General features: G+C 45.0%; 1 protein-coding gene across 1 annotated transcript; it reads left to right on the top strand.

Moving 5' to 3' along the window:
* Positions 1–1808: 1808 nt before the first annotated feature.
* MSRB2 (methionine sulfoxide reductase B2) lies at positions 1809–24154 on the top strand. Its single transcript, XM_080918219.1, has 5 exons — positions 1809–1935; positions 8091–8191; positions 13205–13281; positions 22363–22510; positions 23496–24154. Exons 1-5 carry the CDS (start codon positions 1839–1841, stop codon positions 23598–23600), a joined length of 528 nt encoding a protein of 175 aa, XP_080774345.1. The 5' UTR covers positions 1809–1838; the 3' UTR covers positions 23601–24154.
* Positions 24155–24733: the final 579 nt, after the last annotated feature.

Below are 24733 nucleotides of genomic sequence, written 5' to 3'. Positions count from 1 at the left end.
ACTCTCGGTAAAACTAACAGATCTATTTGTGAATCTACCAAGAGAAGTGCGGTTGATCAGGCATTTCAGAGACTAAACCATCTAGTCTATAAAAACCAAGGGTACACTATTAAGTGGGTTTTATCAGGTTAAAACTATATGGCCAGGAATTCGAGATTAGCCCATGATCTTTCTTGATAGTAAATTGGTGGGAGTGGGTGAGGGGATGGGGGTTTGGGGATAGGGGTTGGGGTGGGCATGGAGGGATCAAGGAAGGCCTTTCTCTGTGTTTTCTGGGAGTCCACCTCCAGGGATGTTGATGCTGCAGCACTCCGGAAACCCACTGACAGACTCATGAGCTGGAAAGAGTCCAGAAACAAACCGTTATGTTGCTTAAAACAAACAAATGAAACGCTGGGGTTTCTCCTCAGTGGTTGAGCCATGAACACCAACTATTGCTCTAATGCAGAGCTGAGCTCCCAGCCACACACCAGATTTGACAAGGATTCAAAGGCAGACAGTGGAGAACAAAACATATTGCCTTATTTAAAACAAACAAACAAACAAACGAATAAACATTAACTCAGATGGGTAACAGACTTAAATGTAAAATTCAAAACTAGTAAATTGACTAAATAAAACACATCAAATATTTTATAATCTTGGACTAGCAACCATTTTTTTAAATATGATACCCCCAAGCTGTTACAAACTATGTGTGTGTGTGTGTGTGTGTGTGTGTGTGTGTGTATAACATTGATAAAATGAAGTTTAACAAAATTTAAAACTTCCCATCCCAAGGCACAGTTAAAAAATAGGAAATGCAACCCACAGTCTGGGGGAAGGGAAATGTGTAAGGAAAAGATTTAATAATGGATTTGTACCCAGCGATTGTATGAAGAACCCTGGAAAGAGGCCTCAGCAACTAAATCTGATAATAAATGAGTTTTTAAAAAAGTATATAATTTACCAACTACTAGTCAGACACTGAAAAATAACACCACACAAGAGAAACCTCGTACTGTGAGGAATTTAAGTCTCATGTTGTCGTGATGCATTACTATAAGCTCAGTCCTGAGGCAAGAAGATCCCAAGTTTGAGGCGTTGGGTCTCAAACAACAACAACAACAACAAAAACCACCACCAACACCAACAACAGAAAACGAAGCAAAACAAACGAACAAAAAAACAACCCAACCAAAGAAAAAAGACCCGAGTAATCAAGTGTAGAGAAAGAACAGGAACTTCCATACATTGCTAGTGAGGTAGCGGTAGCCCTTGAGACTTAAGCTGTTCCCTTTCCAGATAACCACACCAGACGGAATTCCTCCATCCACCTAATGGCATAAAGAGGAATGCTCCTGACAATTTTGTTTTTGATATACAAAAATTAGAAATAGGCTAAACTAACAAACAACTGGTTAGATACAGTTTAGAATACTGGAATGTTACTCACAACAACAACAACAACAATAAAAAAAATGATTTGTGCACAATTGTAACGCCAAAGGCCAAGCAGCAATGTTCAGATAATTACTTTGGGTAAAGGAAGAGATATAACCAACTGGTATGACTCCGGGAAACGGTAAACAAACTGAAACACAACAGGTTTTAGGTTAGGAGTGATCCCAGTAGGAGTGAGGTTACTGCGGAGCGAGGAGGCAGTGAAGGGCTGGGGTCCGGGATATTCCAGAAACTCAGCAAAGATCAAGGTCAAAGAGCAACAGATTAGTTAAGGGGTGGAGGTGGTGTACCGGCGGAAAAGGACAGCCAGGAGAAGAGACCTGGGCGGAGGGGAGGGACTCGTCGGAAGGTGGGGGTTGGGTAGGCCGAGGAGGGAACCGGTTGGTGGCCGCGTCATGGCGCGTCTGCTGCGAGCGCTGCGGGGTCTGCCTTGGCTGGAGGCGCCTGGGCGGCGGGTTCGGGGTTGCGCGGGATCGGGACGCGGGGACACAGGTAGGTCCTTGGTCGCCGCTGCCTCTCGTGGCTTTCGGTTTCACAGTCCTGGCTGGCCCGGGGAGACCTCCGGTGAGGCCCTGAGAGCCTGGCCCCCGCGGCCCGCTGCCCTTTGCTGCCGGAGCTGTGGAGCCGAGCGCCGCGGTCGGTAAACTTGCTGTGATGAGGGAGCACTGGTGCCGGAGAGGATCGAATTCTCTCCCGTGCTTTGCACACAGTTCGTTTATACGTTGTATTTTAAGTGCACAAAATCCTGAGTGTCAGGAGTCATGGTGGTGGCAGGGACCCAGGGGCGGCCCACAGCCGTACCTCGCGCGCCCTCTGCTGGGCGGGAGTTAGTCCTTTGCCCTGTACACCTCTTTCCCGAGGACAGCTAGCTGTCCTCTGTCCCGTGTGACTTGCCCACTGTAACCTCGTGGGTGCTGCAACAACACTATTTTGGTTTTGTGTGACTCTAGGACTTGAGACATGTGAGCGAATTATTCTCATGTTCCAACAGGTCGTAGTTAGTGGGTGGCTACGAGACAGGATGGGGTGGGATGGTAAGTGCTTTTTGCCCTCATTTGTGAATCTGGACACCTTTACATCTTCCCCGGGAGGAGTAGCAGTCTTTGAGGAGTCTCAGGTGTAATTCTGTGTAATCTCTTGCCCCTGTGGTTTGGCACTGGGCAACTGCTCTCCTGACCTACTTTCCAAACAAGTTTTTATCTTAGGCTGCTGACGGGTTCCAATTCTTTTGGAAGTCTATTTTAGGCCCTTGCTAGTTTAAAATTTTATTGTCCAATAAACATATGTCCTGAGAGTATGGAATGTTAACTGATCCAATACCATTTCCCGTTAGAGCTTTTCTCGTCCTTTGGTGTCTCAGCCAGACCCTGCTGCAAGCCTACTGGGCTGGAACTGGGCTGATCCTTATAACTTACTGATTTTAATGGAAACTTCATGGACCCTTGGTGTCTTCAGAAGCGGCCTGATGATTAACACTGGGAGCTGGGAGTCCTCGGCCATATACAGTTTGGCCAGACACCAGTACATCGCCATAGCTGTGTGACTTACCAGACAGCTCCTCCTGGGAATTTTTATGCTACGGAAATAATTCAAAAGAAGAACAAAGCTGTATTGGCAAAGTTCTTCTTAACAGCATTAATCTCAGGATGGGAAACTGGCCTCAACCCAATCAGTTAAGAAACACTTAAGTAAAGCATGAAGGCCCAGGTAAGCAAGCACCCTCCATTGAGAATGTGAAGCAGGGGCCTGAGAAACGGCTCAGTGGTTAGGAGCACTGGATGCTCCTCTGGAGGACACTGGTTCAATTCCCAGCACCCACATGGCAGCTCATAGCTCACGCTAGTTCCAGGGGATGAACATGATGTACCTATATGATGCAGGTAAAATACCCATACAAGTGAAGTAAATACATCTTTAAGGGAAAAACAAGAATGAGAAGCAGGCGAAGGGTCTGTGGTTAACTTGCTTGTCAGTGGGCATGAGTTCCAATCCCAGCTCCCCAATAGTCCCTTGCTTTGATGTGTGAGCATGGGTATCCGTAACCAATGCTAAGCAGGGGGCATAAATGACATCTATGTCTCACTGTTTGAGAGGCTGAGATGTCAAAGATCAACGAGAACCCTTTGGTTTCTAATGGGGGAGCCACAACCGGGGGTCCCCTGTCCTGTTCCTGTGCATCCGGGCTTTCTGCAGTGCAAGTGCAGGGCAGACAGAAACTTGCAGGGGTTGCTCTATTCCTCTCCTTTGTCTCTCCTGACGCCGCCTCTGGTGTTGGAAATAAAGCCTAGAACCTAGCGCGCACTGGGCAAACCGCACTACTACTGAATTACAACTTCTGTTCTTCCAATATCCTTGCTAAGAAGCTAATCAAGGGAGCTGACAAGATGGTTCAGGGGTTAAAGGCAAGTTCTGCTCTTGCAGAGGACCTGAGTTCAGGTCTGGACACCCAAGGGGCCCACATCCATTTGTAACTCCAGTTGCAGGGAAGCTAATGCTGTCTTCAGCTTCCCTGGCCACACTTGGCATATATTCCCAAAGAAATGCGCACATCGATAGAATAATAAACAAATAAAAATAGATACATCTAAAAGAAACTAATCTGACAATAAGAACCCTGCTCTCACGACCCCTACTTCGAAGATAAGGACGCATGTAATGTAAAGTAACCAGGTAGAGAATGATAAGCCATGTTGGTGCTAATTGAAAAAAAAAAAAGGGACAGACAAACAGCCACATGCTGATATATACCTGTAGTCCCAGCAAGGGTCTCAAGGCCAACTTGGTTTATAGCGTGAGTTCCAGGCCCACTTCGACTACATAGGAAGGATCCCAAAAACAAAACACAAACGCAGAGTCAGCCATGCTAAGTTAAAGCAGACACCAGAGTGGGTGTTTCCGGCATAAAAAGAGAACTGTAGTGCTTCGTAGTGATAGAAAGGGCCGTTCTTCAGTAAGATGTGACAGTCTTTCGTGTGTAAGCACTTAACTGCAGAGAGTCAAACTGGGATGTGAGACAAGTGCACAGGGAAAGGGGGGACCTCACCATCATGGTGGAAACTTAGCGTCCTCTGTCTGAAGTGGAGAGACCAGCAGGCACACAGGCAAAGATGGCTAAGAGTTGAATTTAACTGTCAACTACGGATGGTTCCACCGAGGGAGACAGGGAGTCAGAATGGACAAGAAAAGGCAGAAGGAACGTGACGATGTCAGGACAGGATAAACAGGGACATGTTGGTGGGGAACTCAGAGGTTGTGATTACTGGAACACCACAGAATGCTCCTGTTGAGAGTGGTGACCGTGACCAAGGTTTGGGTTTGGAGAACAATTCTGAGGGTGTCATGTCTCACTGAGCAGTTTGGAGCAGTGACAGAGTCAAATCAGAAGCGGTCCAATAAAAGAAAGGCACGGGAGGAAACCGCAGTCCTCTGTGAGGCAGCTGGGAGAAGACAGAGACTTGTTCTTAGGTGGTAATGGAAATGAATGGAGATTGTAGGCTCTGGAGGGTGCAGAAGCACAGAACCTGACTGGGGGAAAAAAGGATTCTGGCTTGTGTGGCTGCTGAGCTAGAGCACACAGGTCCAGATCTGGGTTGGGATGAGGGGGGATGTGTGCAGTCCTCTGGGTATAGTTCAAATGGACATGAATGCGGACTTCCAGACTCTGACTATACATGGAGGTGAACAGCCCACCTATAAATAACGGAGAGAAACCAAGGTTTGGGAGTCTGTATCATGGGCTGGGATTTGGAGATATTAAGGCTATAAACAGTATGACAACAGAAGGAAGCCTAGGACAAACATGCCTTCTCCCTGAGGCCTGTTTAGTAATCATCTGCGTCTGTCTTTCCTTATTTGTAAGTCGAAAAGCCGAACAGTTATAAACTTCTTTCACCTTTGAACAATAAAACATCTATTATCTGAATCAGGCTTTTGTTCTGGTTGGGTTTGATTTGTTTGTTTTGTTACTACTGTTGTTAACTAACTGCAAGCTGCAGTTATTTAAGAAGAGGAACCTGAATTGAAAAACCACCACTTGCTACCAGTAGGCAAATTCCCGAAGAGTGTTTTCTTGATTGCCATTGTTGTGAAAGGGCCCAGCCCTACTGTAGGCCATGACATCCCCAGGCAGGTGGTCCTGGGGTGTGTAAGAAAATACACGGAATGAGCAAGCCACAGGGAACAAGCCTGTAAGCAGCCGTCCCCTCCATGTTCTGCCCTGAATTCCTGTTCTGACTTCCCCCATTGATGGAGTGTGAACCTAGTGAGAGTTGTAAGTTGAAATTAAACCCTTGACTGTTGGTCATGGTGTTTTATTACTGCAATAGAAACCCCCCAGTAAGGCATCTTTCTTCCCACCTTAACTAAATAGAGCTTTCTCCCAGATGCTTCGGATACATGTGTCTATATAAAAATCAAACAGGCCGGGTAGGAGTAACACATACTTTTTATCCCAGAACTCTGGAGGCAGAGGCAGGAGGATTTCTGTGAGTTCAAGGTTAACCTGGTCTACAGAGCAAGTTCCAGGACAACCAGAGCTATGTTACAAACAAACAAACAAACAAACAAACAAACAAACAAACAAACAAAAAACTGTTTCAAAAAAGAAAAGAACAGTACAGAAGTCATGAGGAGCAGATGTGTGTTTGTGTGTATGTGTGTGTGTGTATCTTTAAGAAATTGTGAAGCACAGTAATTATTGGAGCCAGAAATGTCAGGTCAAGGTAACCTAGGCTGCAGTAGTGTGTATGAGGCAACTGAACTTTCCAAGACCTTATCTCAAAACAAACAGACAAGGAAACAAATAACGGATGTGGGTAGATCACAGATTCACTTTGAGGTTGTATACAGTAGGGATCTATCTCTATAGAGATAATGTTTAATGGAGAGCGTTTAATCCTGTCTCTGTCCGATCCTCTCCTTGCTCCCAGCTGGTCCTGACAGAGACTACGTTTGTGAGTTAGCATGTGGTCTCTCTGCGCCACCCCTGGTCACACACCTAAGGGATTCTAAGTTCCACCTCAGTGGTACTTGCACAATGAAGTTTATTGCTGCACTATTCACAACAGCTAACAGTGGGCCAGCTGAGATATACAGTAGGGGACGGACGAGGAGACTACAGAACTATTGTGGAGTTCAAGACCACTGGAAAAAGACTCAATTCAGTTAACTACCCAACACTGTAAACTTCTAGCAGGGCCACAGTTTCTAACATATCAGAGACACATTGCCTAAGGTAGGGGAGGAAACCTTTGGCTTTTAAAGGCCAAAAGCACATGATGTCCTTGAATATCTGCAAAAGCATGTTAGAAAAGCCCACGAGCTGTTCTCCTCTGCCAACATTAGGCTGTCAGGGTGACCTCTAGTTCTTGAATATCTGAATAAGCAAGTTACAAAAGCCAAAGGCAGGAGTCAGCCATGTCCTAACAAGCAGATGGTCACAGTGGCACACTTTGAGGGTGTCAGTGTCAAGGAATCGGGGTTGTCAGGAATTTTTTTTTTCTTAGAAACTCAGAAACAAATGGCTGCAAGGTACCAAGATGGATACTTATCACAAAATGGAGTTTCTTAGCCATCATATTACACACACACACACACACACACACACACACACACACACACACGATGGATTTTATACAACACCAAGACAATGAAATCATGGTATTTGCAAAAAAATCAATGGGACATGAAATCATTATTATGACCAGAAAGACAGATACCTCACGTTTTCTTCTGGTATACAGAGCCTCTATTTTAAATTATATTTTAAATATATTTGTATGTAGGGTCAGGGTACAGGTCATCAATATAGAAGCAAGACTCGGAGCTAAGGGGAAGTCTCAGGGGAAAGATGGGGGTGGGGTAACAGAGTATGTGGGCCAGCAAAAGGGGGGTGTGGATGGAAGGGGCAGGGGAGTGGGAGAAGAGAGAGGGAGAAAAGCAGTAACAGTAACACGTGTATGGAAATGCCATAATGGAACCCATTACTCTGAATGCTGTTTCTTGAGATAATTTTTTAATTGCATAAAATAAACTGAGGCACAAGAAGCCTTTTTGAAGTTATGTGACTATCAGCAGATCCCAGAAGGGATCTAAAGCTAAGGCCGATGTGCAAAGGGATATTACATGCTATAACACATTAAACCAGTAAGGAATTGACATTTTTAAAAGCGGAAATGGTGGTGGGGAGAATCCATTTTCAGCTGGGCAGTGGTGGTGTACACCTTAAGCCCAGTACTAAGGAGGCCCAGGCAGGAGGATCTCTGAATTTGAGGCCAGCCTGATCTACAGAGGGAATAGGGAAACCCTGTCTGGGAAAAAGAAAAACCAGACAAAACAACAACAAAAAGAATCCGTTTTCATTGTGAGGTGGCTGGCGAGAGTCTGTTTGGTAGTTTTTCCTATCTGAGCCACTTGTTGGGTATTAGTGCCCCAGAGGGACCGGAGAGAGCATCCTGGCTCTCTACTTATTACCGACTTGTTGCTAATGAAATAAACGTGTGCCGCGCTCTGCGACGGAGACTTCTGCTCCCTGTGAAGTCATGGGAGAGAGGAGGGACTGGAATTATTTTTCCAGGTGATAGGGCAAGGCGAGCTAGGGGAGGAACAACTCTCTATTTTGATACAAATCTCCCTATTTAACGACACAGGGTCTCTCACAAAGTCCAAGAGCTCTCTAACTGAGGCAGACTGGCAGAAGAAACTGACCCCTGAACAATTCCACGTCACCAGAGAGAAAGGAACAGAAGCGGTAAGCAGACCAGTTTCTCAAAATGCTCCTAGGAAGGGAAGGTTGGCCTACAGATGCCCACAAATCATCACATGTGCACTGGGAGAGCCTGGCGGGCCACCAGCTGTCTCTGTACTGGGCTATCAGTTTCCATCCACGTGTAGAAACCAGCATCCTTCTCTACTCTTTAGAGAGCCACATGTGCTCTCCAAGCCCCACGGCCCTACTCCTGCTGACTTTCAATCCTTCTCTCTACTCCTCTCCTCTCCCCCACGCTCTCTCCCCCTTCCCAAAGGAGCCTGAAGAGAACACTGTGGACCAGGCTACTTTCCAGATCAGAATCACTCAGAAGCTTTCCATTGCTCTTAAAGAAAATGCACAATAGTTAACTCTTAGCTGGGCCATCCCGGTAGTGGTCCTTACCTTCTTCACTCCATCCGCAGATGCAGCCATGTTTCCTCTGGCTCCCAGCAGTATGGCCTCACTGTCCTCTCACAAGCAATGGCTCCATTTTCTTCCCTTTGGGACCCTTATCTTGGTTTTTTTTTCTCTCAGACATTTGCCCTAATAATTAATTCAGACCATTTTTTTTTAACTTTTAAGATTTACTATGTATGAATGTATAATATATATACATATGTATATATATGTGTATATATATGTATATACATATGTTTGTGCATGTCACATGTATGTGTGTTTTCAGAGTCCTGAAAAGACATGGAATCCTCCGGAGCTGGAGTTACAGACTATTGTAAACTATCATCAGTGTGGGTTCTTGGGATCAGTCTTGAGTCTTCTGGAAGAGCAAGCAAATGCTCTTAACAGCTGTGCTATATTTCCAGCACACCAGACCATATTTTAACTCGACCCAAATTACCCTTCTCTTAACCCTAGCCTAGCCTGCGTGTTCCTGTGTTTTTCCCCACAGCAATGGCCCCCAACTCAAGTCTGTTTGCTGGGACTTCCTATGGTGCCTGAGCGGTAGGCATTCAGACTAGAGGTGTTGCTGGTTGTTGCTTGCCCAAAGTGGAAACATAACTGCTCTGGACGGTCTGAGCTTCTGCTCTCTCCCGGATGATAGCATTGTGTTGGATCCCAGGCATAAATGCAGCCAGCGCAGTTTTACCATTGAGCTGTTTCATCTTTTGAACTAGATCCTGTGGACGGGCCCCAGTGTAATGGTTCTTCTGTCTTGTGTGACCAATGTATTTATCTATTGATGCCCATGCAAAGTGCACCATTGTCACAGGCTTAGTTTCTCTGATGCCACAACCACCAGACAGGTTGGAAGGTCCATGGGTTCTTGTGAAAGTTTTTTGAAGTTATGATTTTGTCCAACTTCCTGTGAGCATGGGGGATGAGACTGTTTCTCATTGTTGTTGATGGCACATGGGGACCACATAGGGAGCTCTGAGCAGTTGGGTGTAGATAATCTCAGGATGTTCTAAGACAAGCCTAAACCCTCAGGTAACCAGGGTGGGGTTTGCTGTGTACAGGGAGCTTGGAGACAGTATACCAGATGTTTAGGAGAATCAATCCGAGGGCTTCCAAAGCAGCTGGCGACGCAGAATCCTTTGTGCTTAGCCCTTTTACAAAATGAGCATCATCCTATTTTAACTGACGCTGTAAATCCCTTCTAGCTGCTCCATACCCACATGTAACTTTTTAGAACTGTGCAGAGCTGTAAGCAGCAGTCCGCTTCATTAGTCTAAGGGGAGAGACACTTCCAAAGCCTCCTGATTGGCGACTCCTAATTAAAATTCAGTTACATATGGTTTTGTTGTTGTTGTTCTAAATCAGGCGGTAGTGGCGTGCTGGCAGCCAGTGAAAGAATTTCCACCCTGGCTGAGTACTAACCAAGAGTCAAGTGTCAACACAAAGGAGCTTTCTCTGCTCCTTCCCTGCATCTGCTCTCCCTGCTTCGAGTTCCAGGAGCAGGAGCCCAGCTTTCTTGCCTTGTGGCTTCTAGTGAGGCTACAGAAGACACCTAGAGCTCAGATATCAGGATAGAGAAATCAGTTAGGACCAGCATCCTCTGTATGAGACATCCTTCATGTACCTGCCTTCCTGGCAGCCACAGCCTCACCAAATTCTGGTGATCTTTTCTTCCCTTTTCCCACAGGCTTCACTGTGTCTGCATGGCCACCAGCTCAGTGGCTCCTCCCCTCCCTTTGTTGGCTTCCATCTGCCCTGACCCTTCCTGTATCACACTACCTGCTATTTTCTTCCAAGCATGTCCTCTGCCTCAGTCCTGTGAGAAAAAACAGGATCAAAGAAGAGGGAACGGCTGCTGGTCCAGACACCCTGAAGTCTCAGGGTGACCTTGAAGTTCATTCTGCCTCTGAACCTGTTCCCTTCTCCCCTGTGCAGGCAGTCCTTCTGAGTCATCTTTCAGTCCCTCCAACATCTTCCTCCTCCCCTCCTCCCTTCCTCCCTTCTTCCCTCCTCCCTCCCTCTTCCCTCTTTTCTTTGTCACTTTCCAGATGGAGCAGTAGCATCACCTAGGCCTAAATTAATGATTGACCCCCCCCAACTTCCCCTTCTCTCCTGACAGTTATATCTCTTTGCCCTTCCATTCATTCTTGATTTTCTTATTGTGTATTGTTTTGTTTTCCCCTCCTCCTCCTCTTCTCTTCCCTCTGCCTCTCTCTTCCTGGGTGCGTGGAGTAAGTACAGCCACTCGGATCATCAGCACAGAGAGCGGACAGCTTTGCAGTGTCCCCTGAAACTGAACATTCAGTAGACCAGGCATCCATTTGTTTTTTATTATTGGTTATTTTATTTATTTGCAGTTCAAATGTCATCCCCCTTCCCAGTTTCCCCCTCCACAACCCCCCTATTCCCTCCCCCCTGCCTCTATGAGGGTGCTCCTCGGTATCCCAGTCTGCTTGCTGCCGAGCATGAGCTGGCCTCTCCCGCCTTCCCAGTGTCATTATTGTTGGAATGTCCTCCCTGTCTGAAACACGTTGTTTCTCTGTCTGCTCCGTTCTTACCCATTCTTCCAAGCTCAGCTCAGTAGTGATTGGCATTTTCCTATAATCAGCATCTATCAGCTATGCACATTAATAATGAAAGATTAGAAGAATAATGACGCCTCCCTTCTCAGACACTGTCTGCACACAAACTCTTCATAGCTGCTGCTTCCGAGAGAGGGTCCTGTGTTCATCTCTCACGTCTGCCATCACCAAATATGACTGTCTCAGTTTCTTGTCACCAGGGCAGTGCAAGGACTTTGGTTTTAACTTGGGAAAGGTAACTACCTTTTGAGTCAATTTTTCCTTCTGCAACAGAAGCACTGATGATATTATCAGTAAATACTAGAACAGACAGGGGAAAGAGAGAATCTGAGTTTGTCCCTAATATGTGCGAGGGCTTGGCTCCATCAGAGAGTAAATGAGGAGACACGAGGTGTCAGGCAGGCGGTGGCAGGTAACTAGTGATAGTCCTGTTAATTTGGATTATGTATTTTACCTCTTGTTATAGCAACTCCCTGACTCTTATAATAACGAAGTTGTATTTTGGATTTCGTAGGCTGCCTGGTTTCTGTGGACAGGAGTTTCTACCCAGCCTTTATGACAGGGACGCCCATTGTTTGTCAGGAGTCACTGTGAAAGAACAGCTCACTAAACACATTCAGACATTCGTGGCTAAATGTGCTATTCATTTATTTATTTCTTTACTTGCTTTTTAGACAGGGCCTGGATATGTAGTTCAAGCTGGTTTTGAACTCACGATCCTCCTGCCTCAGCCTTATCAGTGTTATGATGACAGGCGCGTGCCACCAAGCCAGACTAAGTTTAAGGGTTTTGAAGAGAGGAAGCATCTAAGTGTGCCCATCTGATAGACTTATCAAGTGGTTTTAAATGTGTTTCCCCCGGGAAGATTTTGTAAATGCAGTCATTACTATAAAGAGTTTTTGAGTTGGTAAATCTGGAGAGACAGAAAAGCTTATTTCCTGGCAACTCAGCCAACATGCTATGCTGAGTCTCATGGCCTGTGTGGTTGGTAATGCTTACCACTATTACGTGGCTTTTAGAGCTAGCTTAATTTTAGTTTTGTTGACTGGCAAGATAAAGGCATTTGACAAAGGTTTTAAAAGATTATTTGTGTGTGTGTGTGTGTGTGTGTGTGTGTGTGCACATACACGTGCCTGCAGGAATTTATGTGCACCATGTGTACAGGTGGCCGAGGAGGCCAGAAGAGGGTGTCAGATATGGCCTGTACTCATTCAGTGGAAAGCCCACAGTCCTTAAGCTCCCATGGGTGTAGTGTTTTCATTAACGGTGACCGAATACCGGGGCCCTGGCTCTGCATCATGCCGTGCTGATTGACTCCACGTGGTTTTGACTTGGCATGATGTGATGAAGGCACAACCCAAAGTCCTTGAGCAATGCTTTTGATGTTTTTGTGTTTTCTCTCCCCTTCTCTTTCTCTCCCTCACCCTCTCCTCCAACCCCTATCAGGGATCAATCTCAGGGTGTATGCATGCAGGGAAAGTACTCTACCACTGAGCTGCACTCCCAGCCCTTTGCATTCCGTCCTTAATTAGAGAGTTCAAAGTGTCTTAGACAAGTGTTTAGATAGCACTTTTGAAATGAGAGAGTGACGTCTTCCAGGACGGCAGAGGACGGGACAGACACTCATACTTTCTCATGGACTTTGATGTTCTTGGATGAAAGGTGGTACATAAATACAAAGCATTATTAATGTCACAGTTTGAATATTTGGCATGATAAAGGCCAGGCTATAAAGAAGCTTGCAGGCTGCTTCCTTAGCTGACTGCAGTTTTCCTCTCTTGAGACTTGTACTTTGCCAAATTAGTATAATTTCTTGATTGGGGCTTCATTGTCTGTTTTTGGTTGGTTATGTATTTCTTTGTGGTGGTGCAGATTGAACCTACAGCCTCATGCACACTGGGCAAACACTTTAGCACTGAGCCAGACACACCCTCACCCTCACAGTTTAGACTTACTCTACCAGCCCCCTAACCCTCAGTGTGGTAATGTTTTTTTTTTCCTTGTTTACTTTCAGCCTTTCAGTGGGATGTATTTGAACAACAAGGAGACAGGGATGTACCACTGTGTGTGCTGTGATAGCCCACTCTTCAGGTAAAATGAATACAAAAATATCTCAGCTAAATAAATACTCTTGAACTTTCTTATTCTTGGTGCTGAAGATTGAACCCAAGGACCTCCTGTCTACTACCACCAAGACCCCTAGCCCACAGGGGACCATTAATTGCTTTGTCCTCTGTTATTACTGCTGGAAGGAGAGCTGTTCATGGAGGAGATTTATCTATCTTGCTTTTTCTCTGACAGTGAATGCAGCTGACAAGGCTTCTCAGCTTATGTTTTTGCTTTATGTATCTCTAAGAGAGAGCAAACTAATTCTGATGGGGACTTCATGATAAAGCCATTAGAACTTTTTAGAGGAAAAAGTATTTAAAGAAATCAAAACCCTAATAGTATTTGCTTGGCCATATGATTAAAACTATACCTCCCAGGGAAAATGGGTTTATAATTTAATTTAGCAAAGCAGACTTTTATGAGGCTTGATGCCCCACAGTGCTTGACAGAAGCGAATACCGTGCCCTCGTCTATGTAGCTAAAAGTAAATTTAATTGTCCCTTGATTTCAAAGCCTCTTTTAAGTCAATCAGCATCTAAAATCTTTCAACAAAGGCTTTTTTTGTTTAGATATGCAGGAAATAGTCTTTAAAAAGTAGATTCAAGGAAGAAGAAAGGAAAACATCTTTGAAGTCTTGTTTTTCAGAACTTCAAAGATGTTTTCCTTTCTTTTGCATCAACCTTAAATTGGTTTAGAATAAAATATAAATCAAGCCAGCTCTGCGAATCTTCCATTAGGCAGAGCCTCCTCTGTCCTTTGGGCTTTCAGCAGCCTGGCTTTTTGGCCAGCCGGCTGCTAATGTGCGCTGTATTAGGAAGCTAGAGCTTCCTGCAAGGACAGAAATGAGTAGGATCGATTTCCTTTCGTGCTCAGGAGACCAGGCTGTGGCCCAGGCACATCCGAAATGGTGAGAAGGCCTGGAAGAGCCCACTGCTCGCCACCAGGAAGGCCAGAGTGACATTAGTGAATTTGGTCAGTTCCTACACAGTAGTGTTGGAAGAACACATGATGTCCCCTGCCACATCACAGCAGTTGATACAGACTTCTGTAATCTCAAGAGTGTGTGTGTATGTGATTGTGCATGTTATGTGTGCATTTGTGAGTCTCTGTGTGTACTCATATCCAAAGAAACCAGATATGCCCTGCAGTTGAAGTTACCGGCTATCGTGAGCTGTCTGACATGGGTGCTGCCAACCAAACCCGTGTCCTCTTCAAGAGCATCATCATGTGCTCTTAACCACTGAGCCATCTCTGCACCTCTGAAATCAAGATCTGTGAGGCCTTTTGTCCACCAGCAAGAAGCCAGTTCTCCAGCAGAAGCAGGCTGGGGGCATCCTCCATTTTGGTTCACTACTTGGTGACACAGGCAGATCCCACAGGTGGGCAGCTCAGCTCAGTCCCCATGTCCTGTACTTTCCTTCGAATGTAAGCATACTCTCATGGTTGTGACCTGTGTTTCTGACCAACCAGCTCTTAAGTTGGGCTTCTTATACGCACTCTCCCTTGTTCCCTGTTATTCTTTGAGTAAAGTGCTCACGGAAGCACTTACATTTGCCAGTTTTCCAGATGGTATCACCATTATTGAAAGATACAGTTGGAGAAACAAATGGAACAGGTTCCAGGGAAGGATATAGGGCTCCATGCTGTCTCTGGGGAAATTCTCCAGAAATTCCAGGAGTTCAGATACCCAGAAATTCACCAGACCCTACCCTTTTGGGTCTTATGGGGGCTTCATTTCAAAATCATGATCATGAGCTTTCAGCTCCATTCCTTGATTGTTGGGGTGGGGCTGAAAGTCCCAACATTCTAACCACACTTTGGTTACGAGATACCACCATGCATCTAACTAGAGGGCTGCCATCTATACTCCAAAAAGATACTGTCCTTTTGAAGATTGTAAGAATTTTAGAAATTCCATGTGGCGGAAAATGGCAGAGAGAACAAAACACATGTTTCACAGAATTGCAGCAGGAAAATGTGAGACCTGGGTTTCAGAACAGGCAATTGTTTCTTCATCATCATTTCTGTCATGGCATTGGGATAAAGAGCTTGCTTTCAACGGAGGATGCTGTAACTGTGTCAGAGCACATTCTTACTACTTAGCTGCTGAACAGGTGTCCTGTTTCTCCATATGGAAGATGAGAAGTTGTCCTTGTAAGAACACACTCCTAATGTCTACTCCCCAAGGTTCTGTTGACTCAGGGTTGCTGTGCTGGTTCTGTGCATTTCCAGAAGAGGTCTTCCCACTGCCTAATGGCTCCTCGCCTCACCACACAGGCTCAGTCATAGCATCAAAACTAAGGGAAGTAGAGAGAGCGGAGGGAGGGGGTCTGGGCAGTGTGGGGCTTGCTGTGGGCAAGGGTACGTTCTTCCACTGTAGATCTCCGGAGAAGCTGCAGGTCACAGGCATCCAGAGTACAGCCAGTGTGGCTAAGAAGCTCAACTTGTTATGATTGCAATTTTAGCAAGTTTAAGCTAAAGGGGCCACGTGTAGCCAGTGGCTTCTGCATTAAAACAATGCCAACTCAAATTAGGAGAGTTATGTGGCCAAACCTGGGTCATAGTGAACCTCAGATCCATAGGCAATCCAATCGGTTCTGAAAACCTGTTTACCAGGTGGTGAGTTCACTGAGCTGACAGTTCAGGAGCCTCCGATATTGCTTCTCTGCCATTTTAGTTTTCAATGTAATGTTTCCCCTTCCTCCCTCTCTCCCTCCTTCCTTCTTTCCTTCCTTCCTTCTTTCCTTTCTTCCTTCCTTCCTCCTTCCTTCCTTCTCTCCCTCTCTCCCTCCTTCCTTCCTTCTTTCCTTTCTTCCTTCCTCTTTCCTTCTCTCCCTCCCTCCCTCCCTCCCTCCCTCCTTTCTTCTTTTCTTCCTTCTTTCTTTTCTTCTTTCCTTCCTTTTTTCCTTTCTCTTTCTTTTTTTAAAGAACTTTTGAGTTTTTGCTTTATAGACTTACTGATGAAGATAATAAAAATATACCCATCTAACTTCCTGTTACCATAATAAGAATATATAGTTCCTCTCTTCCAGTAGTACCAAGCCTTTAACACACGGGCTTTAGAGATAACCTCTTACCATTTAAGATGGTAGTGCTAGGAGTATATTTTTGTTTTCTCACCCATATTGCCTCTTCATTTCTAGTCTCAAGCTTCTTTTGTAGGAAGCAGGGGTGAACAAATGCCATCGCTGCAAACATGGGCTTTAGAGGGGCATGTAACACCAAATCAAACAAAGCATAATAATAACTTTCCATTCTAAAACACACTCTTCTCAAAGAACATTCATTTCTAAGAGTGTAAATTTTCATAGCGTTAGAATGAAGTGTGCCAACTAAAACTAAACCTTAGAGACATTAGGAGATGAATTCAGGAGCCCTGGCTTCTTCAGGGGCTACTTGTGTGCTAGTGACCATGTTGCGCATGCTCTGGGAGGTGCTCACCCCTACGGAGTGCTGACTTAAGTTCTTTAGGGCCAGGATTTCTCCATGAAGTCTTCCTGAGAACATGGGCTGCATTTGGCTTTGTTTTCTAAGTTACTGTGTCAGACTAAAGTTCGGCATTTAGATGCTTCCTATTGGCCCAAACATTTTATTCAGTGAAGGAGACAAAACTGATAGGCTATTTGATTTCCTGGCCAGTTAATTTTATCTACATACTTTATGGACTAAATAAACTATTTGCCTGGTTATGTTTTTTTACTCTTGATTGACACAACCAAGAGCCACCTGGGAAGGAGTTGTAACAGCCTAGATCAGAATGGCCCGTGGACACAGCTGTGGAAACTGTCTTGACTGAGGATTGATGTGGCTCCGCCCAGCTCACTGTGGTCCTAGGTTGTGTAAGAATGGAGTGTGAGCACAGACAGAGCAAGCAATGAGCAACTTCCTTATTCTGTGGTTCTGGTTCCTTCTTCCTTCAGTGATGGATTGTGACCCTGGAGTTTGTACGATGGAGTGAACTCTTTTACTCCCTCTGGTGCTTCTGGTCAGAGACTTTTATTCCAGCAACAGGAAAAGCCAGGTAAAGCACTGTGCCTCTGAGGAAGACATGTTGAAGCCTTCACATGCAGAATCCGAGTTAGAAAGACGGTCACTGCGGAAGGAGTCTGTTACAGTCGGGTCACACTGAAACTGCACGTTCCTTTAATTCGATACAACTGATGTGCTAACGAGAGGAAGGCAAACAGGACCAAAAAGGAGCGAATACCACATGATACAGATACAAAGACTGCAGTAGTGCCAAGGCTTGCCAGCTTCCAGAAGTTAGGCAGAGGAACAGAACACTTCCTAAAGTCTTCTAGGGGACACGGTGCTGCTGAGATCTTGATTTTGGACTTTTCAGCCTGCAAAACCATGAAAGCATCCCACTACTTTGTTGTGATATGTTAGCACCGCCTAGGAAGCTAACACAGCATACTCAAAACACACTTCTTGCCTTGTTAATCCGGAGCATCTTCTGCCCCAGGCAGCTCCAGCAATGTGATGCTCCCTGCACACTTCCGTACTGCAGCCCCGTGGATAGGTATAGAAGTCAGGATTCTTCGAACTTGTCTTTTCTAGAAAATATTCTCTAAATTTATGTTTAAGAAATTACTTGTATATGCATTTGTGTGAGCATCTGGAAACAGTACTCACAGAGACCAAGAAAATGTGTCCAACTCCCTGGAGTTCCAGCAGGTTGTGAGCCTCTCAGTGTAGGTGCTTTGAGAGACAGGACTGTGTATTAAAACTTGTCCTATGCACTGGGTTCAGTCCAGCACAAGCTGTCGCCTACGATGAGGATTGTATGTGTCCTATAATAGATGTGGAAACTGAGGGTTAGAGAATGTAAGAGAGTTGCTCAACATCCTTATGTCAATTTCTTTGTTCTGCTGAGACAGAACACCAGATATCAGGTTTTTATTGAGAAGCTTATTTTGGGCCAGGTGTCAGGAGGCTGAGAAGTCCAAAGAGATGGTGCCACAAACTCTTGGGTTCTAGTGAGGGGCTTGGTGCCATTTTAAAACAGCAGGAAGGCCAACAGGTGAGCAGGCGCAGTGGAAATAAGTAAAACACAAGAGTAGTCTTGTATTTTACCAACCAAAGAGCTTGTTTTATCAACCAGCTCTCTTGTTATGTAATCCAGTCCTGTAAGAAAGAACTTCAGTGTTCCCTTCTTAGGACCCAGTCACCTCTCAGTACTACCACATGGGAATGAACTTTCAACCTGAACTGAAACTGTGTTCAGACCTCAAGAATCACCCTTCTAGTAAGTGCTAGCGCTGAGCTCCAGTGCTACCAGAACCGGAAGTGCGTCAGCACTAAGGCCCTGCCTGCCATACTGAGTCGTGTGTGCGCCCTCACTTCCCAGTGTCTCTCTGTTGTGATCTCGTTTCCTGGGAGGTATTGAGGCCTGGTAAGGTCGGATGGTTTACCCAGGAGCCCACTGCTCCCAGCCTTACCATAGGCCACACTTTACTATCTAGGTCTCTGTAAGTCACACAGACATCACCTTTTACCTTAGCTTCTTCGCCGTCTGGTGCCAGCAATAGGGCCCTAGGTAGGCACTATCAGACTCTAGAACGTATAGCTGCCTAGGTTCCTCCACAAGCTTCCTTTCCAGAGTTCCCCAGTCATGTCTAACAGAGCTCCCCTTGTCTCTCTCATGGTTCTGGTCTGTGACTCTGTGGAGTGCTCCCTCATTCATCTGAGAACTTGACTGAGGGTTACCAAGCCAACACTTTCCTCCTGGCCAGTGCTCCCCTACAGATCCAGCTCCAGAACCATCTTGTTACCCCGAGACTCTGGTGACAGTGGTCTGTCCTCTGCCTTCTCTACCTTTCTTCTTTCCTCCCGCAAGCAGTTCCTGGAAGGGTTTATTAAATTGTGTCGATGCCCGGCTGGTGGGGCATATCTACAATCCCAGTGGCCGGGAAGCTGAGGCAGGAGGATCTAGAGTTCGAGTTTCCAGACCGGGTTACACAGCGAGACCTTACCTAAAGAGAAACTATTTCAAGATTATGTATTTTATAGCCATAGACAAGAGTTTGTTTTCTCTATACTGTGCCCTAATGTCAGGCATGTCCCAAGTAACAAGGTAATGTTACTTAAAACCTCATGTATCCTTGTTCAGAAATGAATGTGGGTGCTTCTACAGTTCCATCTAGAATTATCATTGATTACCCACTGCTTCTGCTGTTGCTTGTGGGGACTATGGAATATCCAGAAACAAGGGAGAACAAACCCAAAAACAAATAAAGAAGAAGAATAAGAAGAAGAAGAAAAAGAAGAAGAAGAAGAAGAAAAAGAAGAAGAAGAAGAAGAAGAAGAAGAAGAAGAAGAAGAAGAAGAAGAAGAAGAAGAAGAAGAAGAAGAAGAAGAAGAAGAAGAAGAAGAAGAAGAAGAAGAAAGCTCAGAGAGTATGACCTAGAGTGGTTCATACTCTGGGAAGAAGTGAGCCATGTAACCTGCTAATCAATTAAATATGTATCTACTTTGCCTTTATATGTATACTGTCAGTCTTAGATGATGTATTTTGGGCTTATATTACTCGGTAAAATCTCCAAGTTTCTGCCAATTCCATCAGTAAAGGTTTATTGTTTCCCATAAAGTCCTTAATGACTTTTTATTAGCCTTAGATTCATTTGTCGGTTTGGAAGAAAAAGCTTTATTGCATTCATAATTCTCTATCAAAATTCCTTTAATGGTCGGTCGGTAGTGCTTATAAGACTGGGGGTGGGAGGAGGATAAGAGGTTCGTAGAATACTGCAGTAGTCAGGTGGACTGTCCTCCCGCCCCGCCTACTGTTCACTTCAGGCAGGCCGCCCAGTGCTAAACAGCAACAGTAATCTCAGGGAAACCAACCCCAACATGCAGATGCTTCCAGCTGGACTCAGGGTTGCTCAAATTCCACACACACCTTTTCTTAGCAATATTAACAAAAATTAAAAAGATTGACAGCACATACGGAGTATCAGGCACTATTCTAAGCACACCATGTAGTAAGACATCTCAGGGATTCTGCCTAGCAACCTTGGGGGCCATCTTGCCTCTGTTGCCCCAACTGCCATGAGCTGATGGCATCAGAGGATCAAATAAGGTCGTAAGGACACGGATGTAATGGGCTGTAGCTTCTACCAAGACCTTTAGAAGTCAAGCTATCATGACATAGATCTCTTCTCTCAACCTCAAATGGAAGCTCCGTGGCTTCCTGAAATATCTCTAGGTGAGCAAGGAGGTGCTGAAGCTTGAAGCCCAGACCTTCTGCTTGCTAAGTACATAGATCCTCTACTGTTCTCTTCACCCCTCCCCCGTCCCAACCCCGTCTTCATTCTACAGTGTAGTTAGAACAGTCTGGAGGCAGAGTCAATGGAGAGACATCAGGGTTTGCTTTAATGTTTTTGAAACAGGAAAAAATATTTAAAAAATTATCAAGTCATGCAATTCTTCTCATGAAACCTGGTTCAGTTAGGAAACTATAATAGTCACAGAGATGTCGGTTAATATGGAAAGAATTGATTACTTTTTGTTGTTGTGTTATTTATTTATTTATTTATTTTTGAGGCAGGGTTTCTCTGTGTAGCCTTGGCTATCCTGGCACTTACTTTGTAGGTTAGGGTAGCCTGGAATTCACAGAGATCCACCTCTCTCTGCCTCCCAATCACTACCCAGCAAGACTTTCTTACTTTAAAATCAGTATAAAGCAAGCATAGTGACATGAGCTTACAGTCCCAGCACTTGAAAAGGTGAAGCAGAAAGGTTATGAGCTCAAGACCATCTTGGGCTACACGGTGAAATTGTCTAAAAAAAAAGTACTATGATACTTACCCATTCTAAAGTTCTAAGTTGCGTTCCTAAAACTTACGAGATATTAGTATTTATGACCCATACTGAAGCATTTGAGGGCACAGAAGTGTCCTGAGACCAAAATGTTTGAGATCCCATCATGTGGCCCTGTTTCTGTGGAGCCACGTGTTCAGCCAAGCTAGAAATCTGATTCTTTACCACTAGTTTCTTGTCTGTGTTAGTTTATGGCAGTGTTTAATTTAAGGCACTGTTTAATTTCAAACCATTGTTTCTAAAGTGGAGAGGATCTTCTCTATGCTGTCTGAGTTTTTCTTTATTTTCCCAGTGTTGTTACAGACACTATCCTGGGTGAGTGCTAACATTAGTAAGTCTTTCTTTTGGGATGATGCTGGGACTCAAACCCAGGTCCTTCCTTGCACGTGCCAGGCTCTGTTAATGAGCTGCAACCTGTTGCTGAGGGTGAGGTGTTCTGGGAGCAGGTCTCCAGCACTACTCTTACCTCCTCTTCTGAGCCCCTTGGCCCACTCCAGCAACTAACATCCTTCTTCCCAGAGAGACCATCCCAAGCATCAGGCTTTATCCAGTGATTAATCAGAGTGCCAGGCTAATTAACTAATGACAATAATCATTACAAGTGCTCACGAGCACCCTTGTGCCTCGAGCTAAGCTTCCCACCCAGCTCCATGGAGAACTCAGGTGCCATTGTCCCCAGTGAGGAAGCCACACCTCAGGAGACTGAATGGCTTTCTCTATTTTCACACCTCTAAGTGGCATGTGGAGTTCTCACTCTCCAGGAGAGACAGCCTGTGTTCTGATAACAGAAATTTCCATTGCTACAACCTGCTGCTCCATCGGATCATATGCTGATGTGCCTCGGTCATGCAGACTCCACTCCAAACACTCTTCTTCCTTTCCGATCTCTTCCTTCTCTGCCTTTGGAGTGTGTGGATCTGATCTGTGGTTCCTCATACGCAAACACGTTCACATAGCCTTAGTCTTTCTGGTCCTTTTAGATCAGATACAGGGAAGGAAGCCATTAGCATTCAAAGAACGATACTTCATGTCACTATGACCAGACGTAGTCTTGGACAGCAAAAGGGCAGCAGGAATAATTCCCTGGAACTGACTGTTGATGAAGCCCAGCTCAGGATCTGGCAGGAGTGGGAGCTGGGTCTTGCTCAGAACAAAGGGATGGGACCAAAGGAACTGCTGTTGTGCCCACACCCATGGGTAGCGGCTGTGACTTCTAATGCTGTGGGTTTGCATTGACTCCCGCAGTTCTGAGAAGAAGTACTGTTCTGGCACTGGATGGCCTTCGTTTTCTGAGGCTCATGGCACAAAAGGCTCAGATGAAAGTCACACGGGGATCCTGAGACGTCTGGACACTTCCTTAGGCTGTCCTCGCATGGAGGTGGTCTGCAAGCAGGTGATGTGATTTGCTTTTCTTCGTTTAATCTGAGAGGAAAGGAGCTGTCCTTTCCTTGGTGCCGGGCTTTTCCTTCCATGGTATACTTGGTCATCAAAAAGCACTGGACTTGAATCCATACTTGTAGTGATCCCTCTCTCCCATCCCACCTGGCACTGAAGATGAAGGTGGCATCTCTTCACCCCGTTCCTGCTTGGCAACATGCTACCAACAGGCAGAGACATAAGCATCTTACTCCTGGAATCTTGGGCAGGGGAGCTTAGATCCAGATAAAACTTGGCTTTGTATTTTATTATTGTTGTAGCTATTATTATTATTATTATTATTATTATTATTATTATTATTATTATTATTATTATTATTATTATTATTATTGTTAGTGTCTGTGCACATGCACAAGTGTACACGCATCCACAGTCACGACCGTACATTTGAGGAGGTCAGAGAACAACTCTCAGAAGTCAGTTTTCTCCTACCACGGCTTCTGGGAATTAACTCAGATTGTCAGGCCTGTGGCTCAACTGCTTTTTATCTGTTTGAAGCATCTTACCAGCCCAAGAAAATTCATTTCTGTATCACTGGTGCTCACATTTCCTGATGCATGGGCTTTATAAGACAGCAGAGGCTAGCAAATGAAAAAGGGCTAAGTTTTGTCTGCAGGAAAGAAAAGTGATTGTTGAGTGCTCACCCAGATTGTATTAATCTTCACTCTTCTCGTGTTCATTTGTCTTCATGATGGTTCCTTATTATTGTCCCCATTTGACAGATGAGCTAGTCAAGGCCTCAGTTGAATCATTTGTCCACATGCTCCCTGGGGATGTAGGACTGCTCACTACCACAGTTCTCTGTGTATATCCACTTGTCCATTTTTGAACCAAATTCTAACTCGAAAGACCATGTTTCCCGTTGCCAGACTCTGAGGTGTGCTGGGCCATGTGGGGCTGTTTTCGTGGAGAGTGATGAAGGTGTTGTCTCTTCCCGGCAGTGTGAAGCTCACCTTGGTCATGTGTTTCCAGATGGACCCGAACCCACTGGCCAAAGGTTTTGTATCAACAGCGTGGCTCTGAAGTTCAAACCAAGCAAGCCCTGACTGCAGGAGGCCTGTGCTTTGCCCCTCCCCGTGGAGCCTTCTTCTGTAATTCAGAGTGATTCCTTGCTTTATTTGCTGAAAATTTAGGTGAAAGTTGTTCCTGTCCATGGGGGGTGGTGTCACAGCCTCTTAGTCACCTAAAAGCAACTCAACCTGACTTCCACTTGGGCTGTGGGATTTCAGCTGGTTGCAAAGGCTTTGGGTAAGACCACAGGGTGAGATCCAGGCAGGATTTCACAGGTTCAAGGGCTAACGAGGGTCCCCAAAGCTCCTGAAGGCTACCTAAATTGGCCACCTAAGTTCATTCCTTCATGGGCACACACAGATGAGGGCCCAAGGGGAGAGAAAGGAAAAGATGGGCTGGGCAGAATGAGAGGTCCCAGTGTTGAACAGGAGAACAGGAGTGGCCGAGCTGTGATGGATGAAATGCATGGTTTCTTACTCAAAACTTCACTGACTCAACCTACAACCCAACAAGTGAGATCCCTGTGAATAGAGTCAACTTCAGTGACTATGAATACAATCTCCCTCAACTCTGTTACAGCACTAAACTTCAAAACACTCAAATAAAATACTGAGATCAATGTTTACTTTTTGTCTCAATCTATCAATGTGCTCTTTTAGAAGCATGAGTCTTAATCAAAATGACAAGGAAAAATACAGCAATTGGACACATCAGGTCAATAACAATACAGATGTTTTACAAATTGGGAATCTTGAATTATTTGTTAGTAAAAAGTACTTAAATAATTATTTTTGTGTTGTTGGAAACTTAGTTACCCAATTTTCTTCTTGCAGATCTATTATACATTATTTGACATTTTATGTACTATCTAACCTAATGCAAATATGGCTACTTTTGACTTCTAAAAAAATGCCTCCTTAGGCTGGAGAGATGGCTCAACAGTTAAGAGCACTGACTGCTCTTCCAGAGGTCCTGAGTTCAATTCCCAGCAACCACATGGTGGCCCACAATCATCTGTAATGGGTTCCATTGCCCTCTTCTGGTGTGTCAGAAGACAGCTACAGTGTATTCATATACATTTAGGAAAACAAAACAACAACAACAAGAACAAAAGCAAAACAAAACAAAACAAAAGAATGCTAATTTAGACCCCAGATTCTAAAAGAAT

The sequence above is a fragment of the Micromys minutus genome (assembly GCF_963924665.1).
Source record: "Micromys minutus genome assembly, chromosome: 6".
Taxonomy (NCBI): domain Eukaryota; kingdom Metazoa; phylum Chordata; class Mammalia; order Rodentia; family Muridae; genus Micromys; species Micromys minutus.
This window is presented reverse-complemented; position numbering and strand designations above follow the sequence as displayed.